Here is a 19,887-nt window from a genome sequence, read left to right on the forward strand (position 1 = left end):
TTTTGTTGTTCTATGATGTTTGGGTATTGAGATGTTGTGTAAGGGTATGATGATTGCGGCTTAGGTTGTGTATATGTGAATATTGGAGCTTGATTTGGTGATTTTGAAAAGCTTGGAAAGGGTTTGGTGGTGAAAAATCTGTTCTTGGAGGTGTTGAGGCCTTGAGAGCTTGTGGATAAGTGATTTGGAAGTGCTCTGGTGGAGCTTGGGAAAATCGGCTAAGGTATGGTTTCGGTTTCCCGTATCTAATATGTAATTTGGTAGGAAATACTTAGACTAGAGGCCCTAAGATAGGCATTGAAATGTTGATGTCGTTGAATGATTGAGATATATGATGTGGTCATATATGTGATGATGATTAATGATGCCTTGGTGGTATGATGTATGAGAAATATGCATGTTGTGATATATGCTTGATGATTGGTTATGGTTGAATTGTGGGTTGAACCATGTTTATGGTGAGTATGATGTTGATTGTGTACAATAATGATTTATTGGGATTGGTGTTGTTGGAATTGGCATGAGGAAGAGTATATGATATGTCAATATGTTTGAGTTCGAGCCACTTGGGTGAAGTGGGTTAAAATGATGAGATAGTGATTTTGTAATTTGTGGTAAAGTGTCAATGTGTGAGTTGAGGAGGCTTGATGTTGAAATTGATGTATTTTGATTGATTTCAAAGGAAAGGGATGAAAATGGCATGTTTTGATTGATTTTGAAAAGAGTTGGAAATGGCTTGTTTTGAAAATGGCACTTTGTGGTTTTTATGAAAAACATGGTTTTTGGGCATACTTTGGCGGGACATAACTTGGACTACAGATCTCTGTTTTGTACCAAACCTTTTTAGAAATGAAATTGGATCCGGAATGTCCGTGCCGTTCGAAGAACGGGCGAAAAACGATTTAAAATGAGGAAGTTATGTCCGTTGGAAGATTGGGGTTTAAATTGGTGAATTCTGCAGCTTTTAACTTAGAAAATTTTTAGCAGAATGACCCCTTGCACGTGGGCGCACTTGGCGCGTACGCGTCGTTCTTCCAGAAAGCGCCATCCACGCGTGCACGTGATGTGCGCGGGCGCGCCGATTGTGCTGCACCCAATGCCCAGCCATTTTCCAGAGAGTTGTGCCAGAACTGTGCCAGCTTTGTGCCTGGGCACGAGAACACCCACGCGTACGCGTGGTTGACGCGTGCGCGTCGATTGGCAAATTTTTAATCCACGCATCAGCTTGCATGACGCTTGCGCGTCGATGAAGTTTTTGAGGCCATCCACGCGTGCGCGTGGAGTGCGCGTACGCGTGAACTTGTTTTCATCCCAAAATTGATTTTCGAGTTTTAAAAGCCAAATTTCATACTTCTAAGCCTCCGATCTCACCACTTATATCTTAAATCATTATGATATGCCTAGCTATGAGAGAAGGAGCTAGTGGATGTGGTAACTTGCGAGTGAAGCAAGGGAAAATGAATAATCAATGAGGATCATTGATGATTATGTGAGATGCGGAGGATGGTGGTGGAAGTGCTTGTTATGCCATGAGCCGAAAGGCCGTATTTGTTAATGGAATGGCTGGTTATGGATTTAACCGTGAGCCGGAATGGCTGTGTATGATATGAATATTGGCTGGTTCTGGACTGAACCGTGAGCCGGATGGCTGATATGGATGTTGATCCATGGATGAGAATTCATGCATGTTTATGCTGAATTATTGATAATTGTGATTTGCACTTCCACTATCTGAGATACGAGTTTCCCTGGGTAGTAGCAGTGGCTAGCCACCACGTGCTCCAGGTTGAGACTTGATACTCTGTTGACCCTATGTCATAAGTGTGGCCGGGCACTGTGAAAGACCCGGATGAGCTCGCCCCCGTAAATATTCACCAGTGAAGGTGATGGATATAGATCATGATTATGATCAAGTTTATGATGAGTATAACTCTAGTTGGGGATGCGTGACAGAGGGACAGTCCAATGGTTAGCGACCAGGACTTGTCGGGTTGGCGCTATAACCGACAAGATGATATCATCAGCCACTAGGAACAGGCATTCATCATATGCATACTATATGAATTGTTTGAGATTGCCTATTTGACTGCATATTACTTGCTAATTGTCTAAATGCCTTACTTGTTCCTAACTGTATATTTCTTGCTTGATATAACTGTGTTTGCTATATTATACTCCTGCTGGTGGTTGGGAGGTCTGAAGGAATTAGAAAGGGAAGTATTAGTTAGACTGAAGTATCTTTAGTCAGATGCCCTTTATGGTTTAGTTTGTTTATAAGCTTTGATATTATTTGGAGGAAGTTCTAGGATTGCCTTCGGCTTTCCTCTATTATTATGTATTATATATGTGGAAGCTGTTACCATGCTGGGGAGCTCTGGTTCTCACCCATGCGGATTTTATGGTTTTCAGATGCAGGACGTACGGTTTCCCGCTGAGGCACGCTGGAGACTTCTAGATTTGCGAAGATTCCTTGTTCTTGGGGTTTATGTTTTGGTTTATATGTTTTGCTTAGATACTTTTATCTCCATTAAATAATACAAACTGTGATGACTCCTCTTATGGGAGATTTTGGAGAATAGGTTTTATGTATTTGTGTCCCTTTGGGTTTCCTTTGGGGTTTTCCTTATTTCTATCATATGTATATATTGCTATGCTCGGACCGGTTATCTTCGCAGCCGGATCTTGAGTCTTGATATTCCTGTTTTTGACACTCCTTTGTATATATATAATCACGCGTTGGTTATCCTTGTTCGTTACGTTATCGATCGGAGTGTTGCGCTTTCGAGATGCGATTTTTGTTTACCCCTTTTTTCTACAAAGGCTTCTAGTTATAATCAATCATTCATACTACTATACGTACTAAATTTTTAAGTTAGAGGTCGTAATACCTTGCCATCTCTGACTTATGACTTAAGCATAAGACTCTGTATGGTAGGGTGTTACAGGTTAGGGTTCAACCATTTACTACCCATGGATAGGAGTGGGGCGGGTTTTATGCGGGTTATTGTAGGGCGGGGTGGGGTCGGGTAGAGCAAAAATCCGCCCTACCCACCCCGTTGCCACCCCTAATGTTTTCCTGTAAAGGTTGGTTTAGATTTGGAGAAAGGAACATGCAGTTGTAGAGTGTGGCAGTTAACTGGTCTCCCTTGTAGACATGTCTATGCTGCCCTAGCTTACCAGAGCAGAAGACCTGAAGACTTTTCTCATAACTGGCACACTATGGGTGCATACAATGCAACCTATCAGACTTTAATGCTTCCAGTTCCATGCCAAAAGTTCTGGAAAAAGCTGGACACTCTATCTATTCTGCCACCAATTCACAAAAAAACCTATTGAAAGACCAACTACCAAGAGAGACAAGAGGAATGATGGCCCTTCTGGTAACCCTGATCCTCACAGAATGAAGAGAAAGTATGGAACTATTATCCGCAAATACTATCTCTAGGTACCTTAAATTAATGTTAAATTTAGTTTGTGAGCTACCTTGTATCGGAAGCTTATGCAAAATCAAATGAACTATTTTGTTTGCAGGCTAATCACAAAAAAAGGAATTGTCCTAAGAGAAAGGAAGCAATGGCTGGAGGGAGTGTTGCACCTCAAGAGCAAGTAGCCGCAGGGGATGACGCAGATGATATAATGGTTGAAATGTATTGGGAGGAGACCCTAGAAGCTGCAGATAATGAAGCTGTAGCCACTGGTGAGGGGAATGGTTCAGCAACACCACAGGCTGAATTGGTAAGTGCCCAATCATTTGATGCGTATTTCAGTTGGAGATTATTTAATTGTCTTTTTTTTAACGCTGAATTTGTTGTTTCTACATCTAGGAACCTCAACCAAATCCCTCAAATCCTCAACCGCAACCTTCACCAAACCCTCCAACAACCAAAATGCCCAACAAAAGGAGAAATGTCAAGAGACCTCCTCCAAGTGAACCTTCCAATGTAACACATCAGCCCTCTGTCAAGCCTCCATTAACAACTCCTTCCACAAACAACTCCAAAACTAGACCAACAGTCACACTCCAAACAATTCAAGGTGCTAGTGCTAGGACTACCACCCGTTTCATGCAATTTATGTCTACACCCAGTACAACAGCAACTGTTACAGGCAGAGGAACAAGTGCCAGAGGTAGAAAAATAAGTGTTAGAGGTAGAGACAGATTTCAGGCTGTTGGAAGAACAGCTGCAGCTAGGTTATCAGCATCCAATGGGCCAAGTAATGCTATATCAAGTGGGAGCAGTAACTTAACCCCAGTTCCATAGATATTTACTTGATGAAAATTATGTTGCAGATTGATATCTTGTTTTGGTTACATTAGCATTTCGTTTACTTATTTTGGTATTATCGTGTAATCAAGAGAGATACTATACTCTTATGCTTGCCTTTTGGTATTTTGATTTACTAGACACAGGAGCTAAAGTCTTATTAAACATATGGAAATACAATGTTTATGATTTACATTTTCATTTTACAATTGAGGTTGCTATTCTTGTTTACATCTTGATCTTATCATTGAGGTTGCTATTCTTGTTTAGCACTGAAATCTGTTATTGAATCACAATGATATGGTTAAGGAATGTATGAAAATGCTTATTTAGATCATCAGCCAAATTGATAAAAGAACTATTTTGTTATATATGAAAATGATTTATAGTTTAACCTGTCAAATGATCAATCATCATGGCTAATTATGTCAAATGTTTATAAATCACATTATCCGTTGTATTATTTTCAATCTCTATTCATTCGAAGAACAAGAAACCATTTTCATAGACAACAACGACCTCAAAATACAAACTTCCTATATTTTAATCACTAAATACAAATTACAAGGTACACAAAATATCACTCCCAAGGCCATGGTTGCAAGCAACAATATGCTCCTCTTAACTTCAAGCTTAACTTTTTCAGTTTTTCTTGTCATCATCGATAAAACCTCATGATTCTCCCCTCCAACTGCAGTAATTGTCAACCCATCTTCTTGTCTCGCATGAGAAAGCTTCATATTTCTTTTAGCTAATGATTTTGTCAGGCCCTCCCAACCTTCTACGATCTCATCCACCTACACAAAATATTTGCAGTCTCTTGTCTGGAACATCAACATATATATCCACACAAAAGAAGTTTAGGAATATTTTTGAATAACGATGTATGTCCCTTCCTCTACTCTAAATGGTTTTTGGAATCTCCCATCTATTGGTACTTTCAAGATTAATTGTGATGCTAGTTATCCTGGTCAGGTGATAGTGTTGGTTTTGCTTGTGTTATTAGAGATTGTAATAGGAGTTGGCAAAGGGGGTGTTTGGGAATGATTGAGAGTAACCGTATTCTTCCAGGGGAATTGTTTGCTATTTGGAGAGGATATCTCTTAGTCTGGGATGTGGGTCAACGAGATGTTATTTGTGAGACGGATTGTGTGGAAGCGTTTAATCTTGTTACTAATCACCAAGATGGTTTTGGATTTATTGATCCATTGGTGTTCAAAATAAGAGATATCATGCATTGAAATTGTCATGTTGACTTTCGTTTGAATATGAGAGCAAACACGGTGGCAGACACTACGGCAAAGATGGAGATGAAGTTACAACTTTCTCATGTGGAGCTTCCTTCACCTTGGGAGGAGTTTAAGAGTAGTCTTAAATGGGACTGTTCCTCTATTTAAGCAGTTCCTTTGTTTTATTTGTTTTGTTTTTCTTTGTTTAGTTTATTTAAGTCACAAAAAAGACATATATACCCACCCCAATGTCAATTAAAATTAAAAAAACAAAAAGGGAGAACCATCACAAAAAAATAAATGTATATCCATTAACTTCCAGAGATATCGGATGAACCATCTATTTGGATTCGTCATCGTTCTGGACTCCATCAACGCAACCTCCAGCCCACAGAAGCATCTCCCGTCAAACTTCTTTTCCTTCTTCTTCTTCGAACTCGAAGCGTTACTGCAACTTGCATTACTTGTAGCGAAGTTAAATTTACGCAGAGACGTCTCTCAGGGTTAAAGGGTTATCTTCTACCACAGTTCGTATTTTAGGATCAACGCAAAAAGTAATGTTATCAATTTCTAGGACAATGTTCAAATTGGAGAAAAAAATGATGAAGAAGAAAGGGATACTATGGTTTAAATTTTTGTATTACCTGGCTCTGAAACACTCACATGTCAAAGTAACAACACACATAAATAAATTTGGGAGGTTTTTATTGCTACGTAGATTCAGAAACTAACGGACCAATTACTTAACGAATATCTGGGTACTCTTGGCACACGAAAGCCATCTTCCGTAATTACAATTATCGTTTTATTCTTATATGAATACATTTATCATCGTCTATATCTTTTATGGGTGCAAATGGTGATTTATTTCCTTTAAAAATGTCATAGGCCTGTATAGAGTGGGGGTAGACAAATAAGAATATTTGTAAGGTCCACGCGTGGGCCTAAATTTTAGTGATCCACTATAAGGAATCAGTTATTAATGCAAAAATTTTGCATTCGAGCCTCGAGTGCTCACCCTTCATGCTAGTGTACACACACACGCACTCCGTCACTCTCTCACTCTTCTCTCTCTCACGCTCTTCTCTCTCTCTCTCTCTCTCTCTCTCTCTCTCTCTCTCTCTCTCTCTCTCTCTCTCTCTCTCTCTCTCTCTCTCTCTCTCTCAAGCATGCGATAAATTCGTAATGCAGCGCTTCAGACTGAGATAGTGGGATGAAACAACCTCCACATTCTGGTTTCTGGACAAACATGACCGAACACAACAACACTTATAATTTTACGGGTACCAATACTACCTATTCAGCTCCTTTTTCTCTTCATTTTTTCTTCCTGGGGTTTACTTTTGTTTCTTTTTCAACATCAAGTATTTTTTTTTCTTTTTTCTTTTTTTGGCTTTGCATTCTCTAGTATTCCCCTTTATTTGGTCGATGATGTTGTTCTGATCACAATGTAGGTTATCTGAATTTCTCTGTTTTCGTTGTTATATGCATTCTCGGTTTTCACTTTTCTGTGTTATCAGTAATTTATTATTATTTTTGCAATGGTTTAATGCTTTGTTTTAGTTTATTAGATTTTTACTTACCTGTTTCCGTCACACACAAAAAAAATGAAAATTTTACTAAAAAGTAAGGAGGAGAAAGTTGTAATCAGAAAATTTTCTTGTTTTATATTTATCTGGAAAAGAATTATATATGTGTGTGTGTCTGTGTGTGACACTTAATTGTGGTTAAATCCCTGTAAGTGGCTATGGTTATTGCAAGCATTATTGTATGGGTGTGGGCTTTATCTACAATCAAAGATTATATGTGACACTTTGAAACTTGTCATTCGAATTGTGAAACTGATAATGCGGCTGATATAGGGTTGTGGACAAAAATTTCACTCTTTTGAGTCCAACATTTTGTTAATAAGGTATTGTTTTTTTGTGGTGTGGAAGAGTGCATGGTTCCTATTGTGTGAAATCTGGTCTTAAATAATTTGGTCATGTGAGGAAATGAGTGTAGAAGCCAACCCTAGTAAAAAAGTGTACTTCAGATTTCAAAAGATGGATAGTTGAATAGATAAGAGTAGGCATAACGGTGTGCAAGACTGAGAGTGAAATTATCAAATAAAAAACTTCAATCTAAATTGCTTGTCTTAGACATGATTTAGGATAGGACATAACGATCTCGTTTGATCCATACAAGCAATCCCTACTTAGTGGAGATCGGATTGGTTCTTATCATTGTCGTATGCTATAACGGCTGCTACTCTGCTAGTATTGGAGGGTTGGTCTTATGGCACCTTTTCCACTTCTAAAGGAAAGAGATTATGAGTTTTATAACATGCTTGTAACGAGCAAAAGAGTGGGAATTACGAAAGATAATAAGCTTGTTTAACTAGATGACTAGATTTACTCGAGTTTTCTAACAATGCATTGTTTATGAAGATTGAATTATATGAAAGTGACCTAGAGATTAATTTAATGAGAATCTTATGTTTTATTAGGATAGCATTTAGTGAGGGGATTGGAATTTTAAACATCAATTGTTGCCATTGTTCTCTATTATCAAATTAAGGTTATTACGTAGTTGTATGGTCTTTTTCTTTTCTGGACTGCCTCTGCAGCACATACTTGTAAATATTTCCGATTTTGTCATATGCAATCTGTATTCTTAACAAAAGTTGTTCTTAAGTCATGCATGTTGTTTATAGATATTCTCAGCACATGATGAATTGTCAATATTGAGTGTTTAATTTGCTAGATGATAGCATTGGACATCACGATTTTATGTGCCAATTTCCATTTAGCCATGTTGAACTTCATTTATTTGCACTAAACAAAATTCAACTAACAATTCTGTTCATATTTCAATACAGGTTTTCTTCTTGATCCTGCAAAGTGCAGCACACTGAATCTGCAAGAGAAACAGAAGCTAGTCCATGAGATTGCTCGCCAGTCAAAAGATGCTCCGAGTATGCTCCGATCCCTAACACGCAGGGAACTTCTGGAAATAATTTGTGCTGAATTAGGCAAAGAGAGGAAGTACACGGGATATACCAAAAATCAAATGATTGAGTATCTTCTTAAGATTATTTCAAGGAATTCCAAGTTGCATGTAACCCAAAATACTCTTGCCCATTCTCCGTCGAAAAGGAAAAAAGGACCTGCATCTCAAGATTTGGATCATGATTCTCCTGAGGATAGTAAAGACGAAATACTGAAAGTCTTATTGTGTCAAAATGTTGCTTGTAAAGCTACTTTGAATCCAGAAGATTCTTTTTGCAAGAGATGTTCTTGCTGCATTTGTCATTGCTATGACGATAACAAGGACCCCAGTTTGTGGTTGACTTGCACCAATGAGGAATCATGTGGAATGTCATGCCATTTACGATGTGCTTTGAGTAATCAGTTGTCTGGAATTTTGAAGAGCAGTTTTGGTGTAAAGTTAGAAGGAGCCTTCTTTTGTGTTTCTTGCGGAAAAATTAATGAATTAATGAGGTAAGTAGTCTTATGTTTCTTTATACAGTATATATAAAAAATACCATACACTTATATCTACATACATGCATAATCCCATTAGTTACTTCTCTTATGTTGACATGTTAACGAAAAAACTCACACATAAGGTGTGTTACTGCAAGTGTCATATTGGTTGCTTTCAGATGTTTGAGGCTGCTTGTGCAGCATTTGCTTGGTAAAAAAACCTATGTAAATAGTTAATTGGAATTTTGATGTGTGTGCCAACCATGACCAAGAAGTGTAGTCTGAACTCTGAAATATCTGTGTGAATGTGAACAGTCATTAGAATGTGACATGTACATGGGGCCAATCATAAAATAGTTATTGCTACATAGAGTAGACTGCTAGTTGGATATGAACTTATGGGACTGTTTGTTTTCAGTTTTTTTTTTTCCTTTTTTACTTTCAATTGAAAAAGGGAAAAAACCACCTTATTTTCGGTCTTAACTATAAGGAAATACTGGAAACAGGAAAATGAAAACGTGAATCGGGGTTTTCTTGTTCTACTTTCTCCTTCATGAAATTTGAAAATATAAAAACAAATCGAAAACAAAGTGGCATTACTAGATAAGGGAAGTCCCGTCGAAAGCTTTTCCCATTAACCAAGGTTTAGTTCAGGAATGGACTGCACCCAAAGATTATAGTAATTAAGACTAAATAGGAAATAAAATTATAAACCAAATCAGCCTAAGATTTCATAGATCACTGAGCATGAACCAAGTTGCTAACCAAATATTAGCTCATTTAGCAAACATGCATTTTATCTACTGCTCACTCCCCCGGGTCAGTCCCATAAAAGGAAATGGAAGAATAATGAATAATCTACACAGGAAATTCTTCATTAGGAGTGCCCTTTGACTAATTGAATGAACATTTGCATTTTGCAGCACATGGCGTAAACAGTTATTGGTTGCCAAAGAAGCTAGAAGAGTAGATATACTCACTTTGCGAATAACGTTGGCTCACAGAATTCTTATTGGAACAGAAATATACAATGAAATACAAAAGATTGTTGAAACTGCTCTCAAGTTATTGGATAATGAAGTGGGACCTCTGGATAATGTATGTGCAAGCATGACCCGCGGTATTGTGAGCAGGCTCTATTGTGGTGCTGAGGTTCAGAAGTTGTGCTCCAATGCAATTGAATGTTTTGATCTAAAGTTTTCTAATATCTTCCATAGTCATGTGGAGAAGAAAGACACACCAAGTAAGTTTTTTCTTTTTGAATTTTTCTTTAAAGGTTGGTTGATTGAACTTAAAATTGCAAGACAGAACCAGAAGGTATTTTTATTTTCATTTTGATTACGTTTAGGACTGTAAAGTCGAACTGGACTTGGTAGCGTCATAGACGATACTATTGCAAATAGATATTTGTTTTTGAAGTTTCTGATCCAGAATTGCATTATTTGAATTAGAGCAGTTAACACTCACCAAAAGATTAACAAAGCTGCTACAAAAGTGAGAGGAACGAAATTTGGAGAAAGTAGAGAGGAACAAAACATTTTACTTTCTTTCAATTAATGCTTATAGCTGATATAGGAATGTAAAGGGAAAACACCTTCTTAGATAGACTTAAATTTAGTCCTCAATTTTCATTTGCCCTACAGGCACTACACCTGTATTTCATAGTGAGAAAATAGCATTGGTAGAAACAACGCCGATTTGGTTATGCACATTTTTTTCCTGTATTAACTAATTTCCTTTCTCAACTGACATGCACTAATGTGGGTACTTGTAATTTATTTTGGCAGCATGCTCCATACGTTTTGAAGAGTGTCTTCCTACATCCGTGGTTCTTGTTCTTGAATATGATGATAAACTTCTGAAAAACTTTCTAGGCTGCAGGCTTTGGCACCGAATGTCAACAACAGAGTACCCTGAACAACCCACCTTTATTGTTTTAAGGCCTGAGAAAAGATTCAAATTAGAAAATCTCCTTCCTTCAACTGAGTACTTCTGCAAGGCTTCTCTATTCAGCAGCATTGGGATTTTGGGTGCTGCTGAAGCTAAATGGGTTACACCTTGTGAGTCCGTGAATCCTCTTCCGAACGTTATTAGGTGTGGTGGTAACCATTCATCACAGTCACCTCAGAGATCCCCAGTGATAGGTATGCACAAATTTTCACAGGGAATGATCAAGACAAATGCTGAAAATCATCCAGTAGAATCTGCCAACTCTCACATCAGGGGCAGCTTTGAGGAGTTCCTAACTCGGACTCCCTCAGTCGTACCATTTTCACATAAAACTTCAGTTGCGGTTTCACCTCCAACGCCTTCTAAACCCAATGAAATGAGGCAACTCTGTGCTTTGATGCCGAGGAACCGTTTGAAGGAACATGATTATGAGCATTCCGTCAGGGTAGTCAAATGGTTAGAACACCAAGGGCACATTGACGAACTCTTCAGAATAAGGTTTCTCACATGGTTCAGCCTCAAGGCTACACAGCAGGAGAGAAGAGTGGTTAGTGCTTTTGTCGATGCACTGATCGACGAGCCTTCAAGCTTAGCAGACCAGCTCGTACACACTTTCTCGGACGTGATATGTTCCGAGCAGAAACCTTAGGGTGTGTTTTTGAGTTTTGATTTTGGAGGGGGAGGATCCTTCCTCCCCTCTCTTCCCCTCGAAAATTAAAACTCCCAAACACACCCTTCACGGGATGAGTTAAGCTCATATAGAACTTAGATTACAGTAATTATCTTTACTTTGTGGGAGTTGTAAAGGTTAGTTTCTTAGATGAAGTTTTTCAATTAATTTAGTTCATGGTCAAGGTCATTACCAAAAGTTTCCATTATGGATTTATTGGTGGACATTATTGTTTGATACATGTTACATATCCCTTCCGAAAGTGCTCCAGCTCACGGTTTTGATAATTGAATGAGTAACAACGTAATTGTTCAGCTCAATGAATTATGAACAGTATTCAATATTCATAAACAGAATATAATTTATGACATAAGCACATAATAAATGAACAGCTGACGAGTACCCAGGTTTCATGCTAGTTTCCCTTTTACAATAATCTTTTAAAATATCATCATTATTCCCTTCTTTTAATTAATGATTCATGGTTTTTACCTCTTGTGTTTTCAATTGCATTTTTCAGTATGATGTGAAGTATATCTAATATAAAAAACCAACGACTAATCGTCTGCAGCTGATAGAGCTTCCTTTCACCAATAAGAATGATGACCATCAGATACTTGTCATTTTCAATGCGACACTCAAATCTGCCACTTGGGGGATTGGATCTTCTAAATGTTTTTTTTTTTTGTATTATTAGTGTAAAGTGTGATATCTTATTATATACATTTTGAACGAGACAAAAAAATATGTATAAAAAGATGTTAAATGATAAAATAGTATACTTAACAAACACAATGGTAAAAAACAATTGAGAGGATCAACAGCAGACAGCAGTCACGTCGTTAACAAGCCCTCATCAATTTTGTGTTATACTACAATCGTATTGTAACTTTAATACTAAATGTGATTGTATTTTTATACCTCATTAGGTAAACACATCAATTTCCATACACTCACATCAATTCCTCATTTTTCATTTATACCTTAGTCAAACTCTTGAATTCATCTTCCGATGAATGATAAAATAAATAAATAAAAAACAAAAAAATGTAGTTTATTGTCAAAAGTATTCAAATATTGCGAATTGTGTCGAAAAGCTATAATGTTCAATTTCAGTTTAGTTTCGAATAAACCAACATTTTGATCTTTAAACAACTATTTTATTGATAGAACAGTTTTCACTCAGAATAGATCCATCAAGTAAACTAATCTTTCAGGTATCATTAAAAAATTTGGATCCTTTAAATTTTGAATTTTCATTTTAGAGGACAAAATATGATCTCTAATCCTTGAATGATTTTTTTTCATATTTTTTCTTAGTTCCATCTATGAAATAAATAGTAAAAGATCACTTTATTCTCTAAAATAAAATTCAAACTTTAGAAAATCCAAATCCATCATTAAGTAACTGTTATTCATTTAAAAACTATATTATCATCAAATTGATCTTTCTAAGAGAGAGTATAGTAATTTACTCCTTATATGAGATTATTTCTACGCTCGATAAAGTTGCAGTTTAGCTAAAGTTGCAGCTTCGGTCACTAGCAAATATTTCATTTCCAAATCATCAATAGGCTTGATAATTGGTATACAATAACAATGGTATCCAATTGTAGATCAACTATTAATTTAGTTTAATGTGAAAAAAGTTCAGCACTTGCCAGCAACCATAGTACATTCCTAAGTTTAGCAAGATGCTTGGTGTATAGAACATGAATATATAGCACATGAACACAAACAGCAATCCTTGGCACTTACTCCATGCAAAACCTTTTGAAGCTTTTTTCATTGACTGGACCCCGTTTCTTAGTAACAACATGACAGACCCTTCATAAACCTCCCATGTGACCTCTGACATGCAACATCATTTGCCGGGTACACATCCTCCCCCGTGAAAATTTCACATATTTAACATGACAAAGTGCATTCCTGCCCTCATACACCATTTGCCATTGTAGTAATATGACAACGGGACCTTCGTGAACCTCCCAGCTGCCATCACACATTTTCTGCATTTCCTGCAGCTTCATTGAAAGCAGCAGCCAAGTACTCAGCAAGACTTGGCTCAGACCCGGTTTTGATAGCAGCGCCAGATGGTCCTTCCCTTTTATCACTTACTGAGTTCGAAATCCGAGGTTTTGAACTTCCTGGTGTATATGAAGAGATCGTCGTTGTCCTCCATATTACAGGGCTTAAAAGCTTCCATGGATCTTCAACCATGGACCTCTTATAAAAATCTTCTGGGCCGGAAGCTCTGTCCTTGTTGGACCAGTGACCATGCGAAGTTAGTCCTTGTTCCCTGCAACGTCCTGAAGCATGGCTTTGGGTGTTATGCCAAATGCCCCTGCCTCTCCCTCGATTGGGAGTTGGACTATTCCTGTATCCTGGAGAAGGGTTCAGACTATGGCTCGGATGGGGAATTATGCCTTGTCCAGCAAAATATGATGGACCACCTGGTGGTTCGAATCTAGGATTAGGATAAGTACTACCATTTGCTGAACGGAATGGTAAGTTATAATGAGTATGGCCTCTTGGTTCACTCCAACCTGGGTTTCGATAGGGTGTTGGTGATGCTTGAGTGGCAGAGGCAGCCATATACAGATTCGTTGATCCTGTAATTGCAAAGAATGAGATTGTAACTCGAGAAAAGAAACAGTTAAATCTAGATGGTGATCATTCTGCACAAAAGAATCATTAGGTAAGCTCATAATAATGATTTTAACAGTATAAATACAACAAATAATAAGAGCAATGCTGCAAATTTGAATTTAAGAATTATATAATTAGAAATGACCAGACAAACTACTTATATACATCAAGAAAAATAATAAATCAATCTCTGAGAGGCTTAAACTTCCTTCACGGCTGAGTCGTTATTTAGGTGCAATCATTGAGTTAAATTTAGATTGCAGGCAAATGCTGTAAGTAATGGTATATCAGTATATCCTACAAACAAATGTGCCTAACACCCCAATAATGAAGTAAGTTGGGTTATTTAATCTCACTTCATATTTAACCCTGCATTAACACGGGATGCTTATGCACCAGACTGCCCTTTTTTATATTTAATTTATAGATCCCAAAAAGACCAACTTTCCTTGTTAGGGTGTCAGGCACATTTTTTTGTAGGATATCACATCTTTCTTGATGTAAATAACATTCTAAAGTAAGAACTGTATGAATGTAAACTCTATTTTGATGAAAAGCTAATTCACTTAATTAAATGTTTAAAAAGGTATCATAACTTTTTATTAAAGAAAAAGGTGTCGGAAGGGATGAAATACATGTCATATGATAAACCCATTTGATCCATGTCATAAAGGTTCGATAGAGTGGGCTGTCGAAGGCCTAACACAACCCTCCTCTTTCCTCCAAACTTGGAACTGGCTATGCAACATAAGCAGAACTTGTGGATGGAATAACACCATAAAATGTGCAATTGCCGACTAGTTGCACAATGTTACAATGAAGGTTGGTTAAACACTTGAAATTATCTCTGGTTAATGGACGGAATACCATTTTAAGTAAACAGTCGTAGTCAGGCATACCATTACCTGGATCTTGTACTGCAGGAGACCTGGCAAAATTGGCCAGAGGAAAATAATCTGGTGCAGACTGCATACGGGGGTTGTTCATTCTGTTAGAAGAGAATGCATTCATTGGATCTGTATAAAAGTCAAATCTTGGTGCAGCGGATGATCTATCCTGTGAGCGACTAGTCGAAGAAGTTTCAATCAAGGGGTTTGAGAGATGACCTGGGATCCCAGAACCTTCAACACCACCAGAAACTTCAGCTTGATCAGCCTGCATGCGCATTTCTTTCAACCTTTTCTTTCTTTGCTCTGAATCCTCCATGTATCCTGAGAATGAAAAGAACCACAAAGCCACAAGTCACAACATGGACAAGTATAATGATGTGTGGTCCTAAAATGCAAAAACTAAAATAAACAAACAAATTCTCATGGCTCATACACCTATTCTCGTTTATTTAACAAAGAAACTGACGAGATACTGTTAGGTTTTACAGGTAAGTAATAATCTTCTCACATTCTAGATGTTATTCAATACACCTTACCTATTTGAAAAGACCAATGCACCAATAAATAAAAACTGTGAGTAAATTTGAGTTGACAGTAAATTAAAAATAATCAGATATAAGGTCATCAATGGAAACTAATTAATTCTAACAACACTAAGAACACAGTTCCAAAAATTTCTATTAAAGTTGAATTTGAATTTAAATGACCACAAAAATGCTCAAATTGAAAGCTACCCCATTTGAACAACAAAGTGAGAAAATATGTTTCAAATGTGCCAAAAAATGTATAAGATAAAAGCTGCAATCTACTTGTATTTATTTTCTTCATAACATGGATCAACTTAATATATACATGCACACATACATTTAGAAAGGGATCGTCAATTCTGAGGGTGAGGCGGATTGAAACTTGGAAGGCTAAAAGGCTTAGTATATGGCTATATGGTGTATAGGAATTGTATAGTGTAAACTAAATTGGGCAGTCTAGTACTGTGCATTTTTTTATCCAAACCAATTCCCTTGGGTACAAATGAATGTTTCACTCTAAGCTCAAACTTGGTACTCAGCCCTTCTATCAAGATTCCAGAATTAATCCATGTAAATTACCCATTGCTGTTTATAGGTCTGTTTAATTGAAAGTGAACGATATGGTATCCAAATCAAGGACACAAAGTGACTGGCCAAGAATTATATAAACAATACTGACACATTTCATCAAACATCTGATGAGCAAAAACATTCTCAACAGTTAGCACAACACTGCTACCAGCTCAAACAACTAAACCAAATAAGCTAACAGAAGCAAAATAACTGTAAAAATTACAGACAAAAAAATTGTAATTGCCATACGCAACCATTTAACCACAAATTCAGCACAATCATCATTTAGCAAGAATTAAATTGATATAATCAAACGGAATTGGGACCTAGCAGCAGCAGCAATTAAATCATTCAAGAGATAAGGGCAAAACAAAATGGGGCAGAAAAAAAAAGACAACCTAGAAGAAGGTGGAAATTAGGGCAGAACCGGATAGCACAGGGCAGAAGAGCAGCAGGCAGAATCGAAGAAGGCAAAAGGCGAGTCGTGGTCCTCGTGGTGTAAGTTAGGGGTGTTCATGGACCGAGTGAAGATGGAAGCCGCGATGGAGTTCGCGGCGGCGAAGACAGCAGACGCTGGTGGTGCTGGGTGAGCAGCGAGAAGCAGATAGAAGATGATGGTAGAGGCTGGGTGGGTAAGGCGGTGAGCACTGAGAAACCAAACAAGAAGGGTGAAATGGTTGGGGATTGGGAGGAAGAGAGAGAGCGAGGGGGGAAAGGCGTACCCTAGATTAGAACATGGCTAATCGGAACCGACTACTACATCGGTCCAGTTCAAATTAAAATCTGGTTTGCAGTAAACCGATTAAAAATTAATCGACAAGATTGCGATAACTAAATCGGTCAATGTTATTGGTTTAATAATTTAGTTTAACTAAAAATTAACCGATTTAATTAAATATTAAATAAAATTATTAAAATACTTAAAAATATTTTTAAATATATAAATTTAATAATTTTTAATTTAATAAAATTTAAAATTTTATATAATAAATTATTCATAATTTAATATTAGAAGTTCACAAACAATTTCAAATATTAAAGTTTATAACTAAAAAAAAAAAGTACATAATAACAAACACATAATATTCTACGTTCAAAAGAAATAATTACTAGTAAGTTTTCAACTAATCAAAGGTGCAACTCATCACAAATCATAATCATCATTAAGTATTCCAATATCTCCATCATAAATAGGTAATCCAAAGTCACCATTTTCAAAAATACCACTAAAAGAAGCTGTATTTAAAGAATTAGCAACATCAAACATATCCACATCAACTTCCACATCTCCTCCATCTAATAAAATAAAATAAAAAACCAAAAAAAAATTAAACTTATAACTTTATGACATATATCTTTAGTAAATGAAATAAGTTTTGCTATTTCAATCACTTTTAGGATATGAAGGCATAGCATTATCCGTGTATATTAAATTTTCAATGCATTCAATGTCTCCATTAGTAAATTCAGGATCATCTTCATCCGCCATTATCCAAAAATCTACTGTGTCAATGCTTTGAATGTCAATTGGATCATAATTCTTCTTCTTGCGATGCAATCTAGATTGAAGGCGTAGATTATAAATCACATAAACAATGTCACTTAGCCTTTGATGCTCTAATCGATTCCTCCTCTTTGAATAGATTTGTTCAAAGAGGCTCCAATTCCTCTCACATCCAGATGATAAAGATGTTTCATGAAGAAGACGAATTGCCATTTTTTACAAATTAAGAGCACTCCCACCGTGTAGCCTTTACTATTCACTACCAAGATATGAAAGTCAAACATCAATTCGCATTCAATATTTAAAAAACCTTCAAAATAAATTGAACATAGAAATATAATAACTTCCCTGATTCCAGTCTCTTTATCGCTTTCAAAGCACTTTCCCTTCCAAAACTTTCTTTTCGATCTCGATACAATTATATCTCTTGCATTGCGGCAACTGAGTCATCACAAAGGATGTCAATATCAAATAAATCAAGTAAAACCTCAAGATATTTTCCTTCTCAACAAACCCCTCACTATAGAAGAAACCTGGATTCAAAAAGTAAGCTGCTGCATGGAGGTCAAGCTTCAAATGCTTATCCCACCGAATTTTCAAGATACTTGTATAAGGTGTATATGCAACTTTTCTATTTCTAAACATTGTCTTGATAGCAATTTTGGCTCTTTGCATGCCCTCATACACATATCCCAGAGAAGGTTTCTCATCAGCATCAACAAGCCTCAATAACTTAATAAAAGGACCAACAATTTTCACCATAGTAACACAATTCTTCCAAAACTTACTGTCCAAGATAATTGAGCTAACTATCTTCCTATTGACACTCTTGGACAATTCATGAGAAGTGAAATATTTGTCCACCATCAATGTTTGCAAGTCTTCTTTATGATCATATATACTTTTCAAAGTAATGAAAACAGTAGCAAAACGTGTAACCCCTGGTCGAACAATTTCTTTCCAATTTGGTCTTTTTCTAAGCCATAACAAGAAAATCATATGATTGTAAACAAACACAGTCACTTTTGAAGCACGAGAGGCAAGGTCAGCTATGTGAGAAATACTTGCTATGTCTTTCAAAATAAGATTTATGCAGTGAGCAGCACAAGGAGACCAAAAAATCTTTGGATACTTTTCATGAATGAGTTTTCCAGCAGATACATAATTTGCAGCATTATTAGTAACCACATGCACAATGTTACTAGACCCAACCCGCTCAATAACCTCAGCAAACAATTTAAACAAGGTATCAGCAATTTTTATCATATCAGATGCTGTTAGGTTTTTTCACCAATTTTTTGCCGGGCGGTTTCTAGGCTTACCCGAACAGGCTAGGTGACCGATTCTCGGTTAACCCGGTTAAACCAACCGGTCCGGTTCAATTTTCAAAACCATGCTAATCAGTCAAACTGGTCCGATTTTTAGTAGGTATTAATTATTTAATTTAAAATAATAAATCATAAAAAAAATAATTTTATGATTGTTGAAAATTATAAAATCATTGTTGAAGAAATTGAGGATATCACTAAAAATACGATTGTAGTAAATAATTTTGTGTAAATTGAATATTTAGCTATATTCGATGTTATTGAGAATACAGATAATTTAAGAAAGAGCAATATTAACACTTTATTATTTACTATTGTTATGCTTTTTGTTAAAAAAATTATCGATTAGTGTACAAATTTTTAAAATTCTGACAAAGATATGGTTATATATTATATTTTTTGTATTTGAACATTGATTTATTGTAATTCTTATTATTTGATTACTGTGCATATAAAACTTAAACCTTGATCTTGGTACAATAAAACCGTATTATATGATCTCGTCTTTTTAAATAGATTGCAGTCATCGATAATTTTTCGTAGATATTATTTTTATACTTCACATGGTGAAGGAAATGTATATTTTTATATAACATATTTGTTGCAGATATAAGTAAAACATAATTTACTAGCTTGGTAATTACTACATGTGATAGACATTGGTGATCTAAAATTTTTTTGTCAGCATTGCGATGCTATGATGTGGTATAAGGAGAGATCAGTCTAAAATAGAATCCAATATTGAGTTCTCAATATGTTGTATGCGAGAAAATGTACAACTGTCATTTTACAACGTTCACCTTATCTCTTACAAGATTTAATATCTAGAGCAGAT

At 36.4% G+C, this 19,887-nt stretch overlaps 3 protein-coding genes across 3 annotated transcripts; 1 reads left to right on the top strand and 2 right to left on the bottom strand.

Annotated features, from left to right (window-relative positions):
* The first annotated feature begins 6,494 nt into the window (after nucleotides 1-6,494).
* LOC112703270 (VIN3-like protein 2) lies at nucleotides 6,495-11,901 on the top strand. Its single transcript, XM_025754651.3, has 4 exons — nucleotides 6,495-6,777; nucleotides 8,355-8,976; nucleotides 9,885-10,204; nucleotides 10,749-11,901. The coding sequence occupies exons 1-4, from the start codon at nucleotides 6,708-6,710 to the stop codon at nucleotides 11,558-11,560; spliced, it is 1,824 nt and encodes a 607-aa protein (XP_025610436.1). The 5' UTR covers nucleotides 6,495-6,707; the 3' UTR covers nucleotides 11,561-11,901.
* Nucleotides 11,902-13,096: 1,195 nt separating this feature from the next.
* Nucleotides 13,097-17,049, bottom strand: LOC112703271 (protein SICKLE). Its single transcript, XM_025754654.3, has 3 exons — nucleotides 16,619-17,049; nucleotides 15,136-15,441; nucleotides 13,097-14,193 (listed from the first exon to the last, which is right to left on the bottom strand). The coding sequence occupies exons 2-3, from the start codon at nucleotides 15,434-15,436 to the stop codon at nucleotides 13,580-13,582; spliced, it is 915 nt and encodes a 304-aa protein (XP_025610439.1). The 5' UTR covers nucleotides 15,437-15,441; nucleotides 16,619-17,049; the 3' UTR covers nucleotides 13,097-13,579.
* A 1,047-nt stretch (nucleotides 17,050-18,096) lies between these two features.
* LOC112701545 (uncharacterized) lies at nucleotides 18,097-18,990 on the bottom strand. Its single transcript, XM_025752291.1, has one exon. The coding sequence runs from the start codon at nucleotides 18,988-18,990 to the stop codon at nucleotides 18,097-18,099; it is 894 nt and encodes a 297-aa protein (XP_025608076.1).
* Nucleotides 18,991-19,887: the final 897 nt, after the last annotated feature.

This window comes from Arachis hypogaea, chromosome 7 (genome assembly GCF_003086295.3).
Source record: "Arachis hypogaea cultivar Tifrunner chromosome 7, arahy.Tifrunner.gnm2.J5K5, whole genome shotgun sequence".
Lineage (NCBI taxonomy): Eukaryota > Viridiplantae > Streptophyta > Magnoliopsida > Fabales > Fabaceae > Arachis > Arachis hypogaea.

Excerpts from the sequence above, each read along its gene's own strand:
- LOC112703271 (XM_025754654.3), bottom strand. The coding sequence starts at position 15,436 with ATGGAGGATTCAGAGCAAAGAAAGAAAAGGTTGAAAGAAATGCGCATG. Across the intron at positions 14,194-15,135 it reads TCCTGCAGTACAAGATCCAG|GATCAACGAATCTGTATATG; the intron begins GTAATGGTATGC and ends TTGCAATTACAG.
- LOC112703270 (XM_025754651.3), top strand. The coding sequence starts at position 6,708 with ATGAAACAACCTCCACATTCTGGTTTCTGGACAAACATGACCGAACAC. Across the intron at positions 8,977-9,884 it reads AAAATTAATGAATTAATGAG|CACATGGCGTAAACAGTTAT; the intron begins GTAAGTAGTCTT and ends TGCATTTTGCAG. Across the intron at positions 10,205-10,748 it reads GGAGAAGAAAGACACACCAA|CATGCTCCATACGTTTTGAA; the intron begins GTAAGTTTTTTC and ends TTATTTTGGCAG.
- LOC112701545 (XM_025752291.1), bottom strand. The coding sequence starts at position 18,990 with ATGATAAAAATTGCTGATACCTTGTTTAAATTGTTTGCTGAGGTTATT.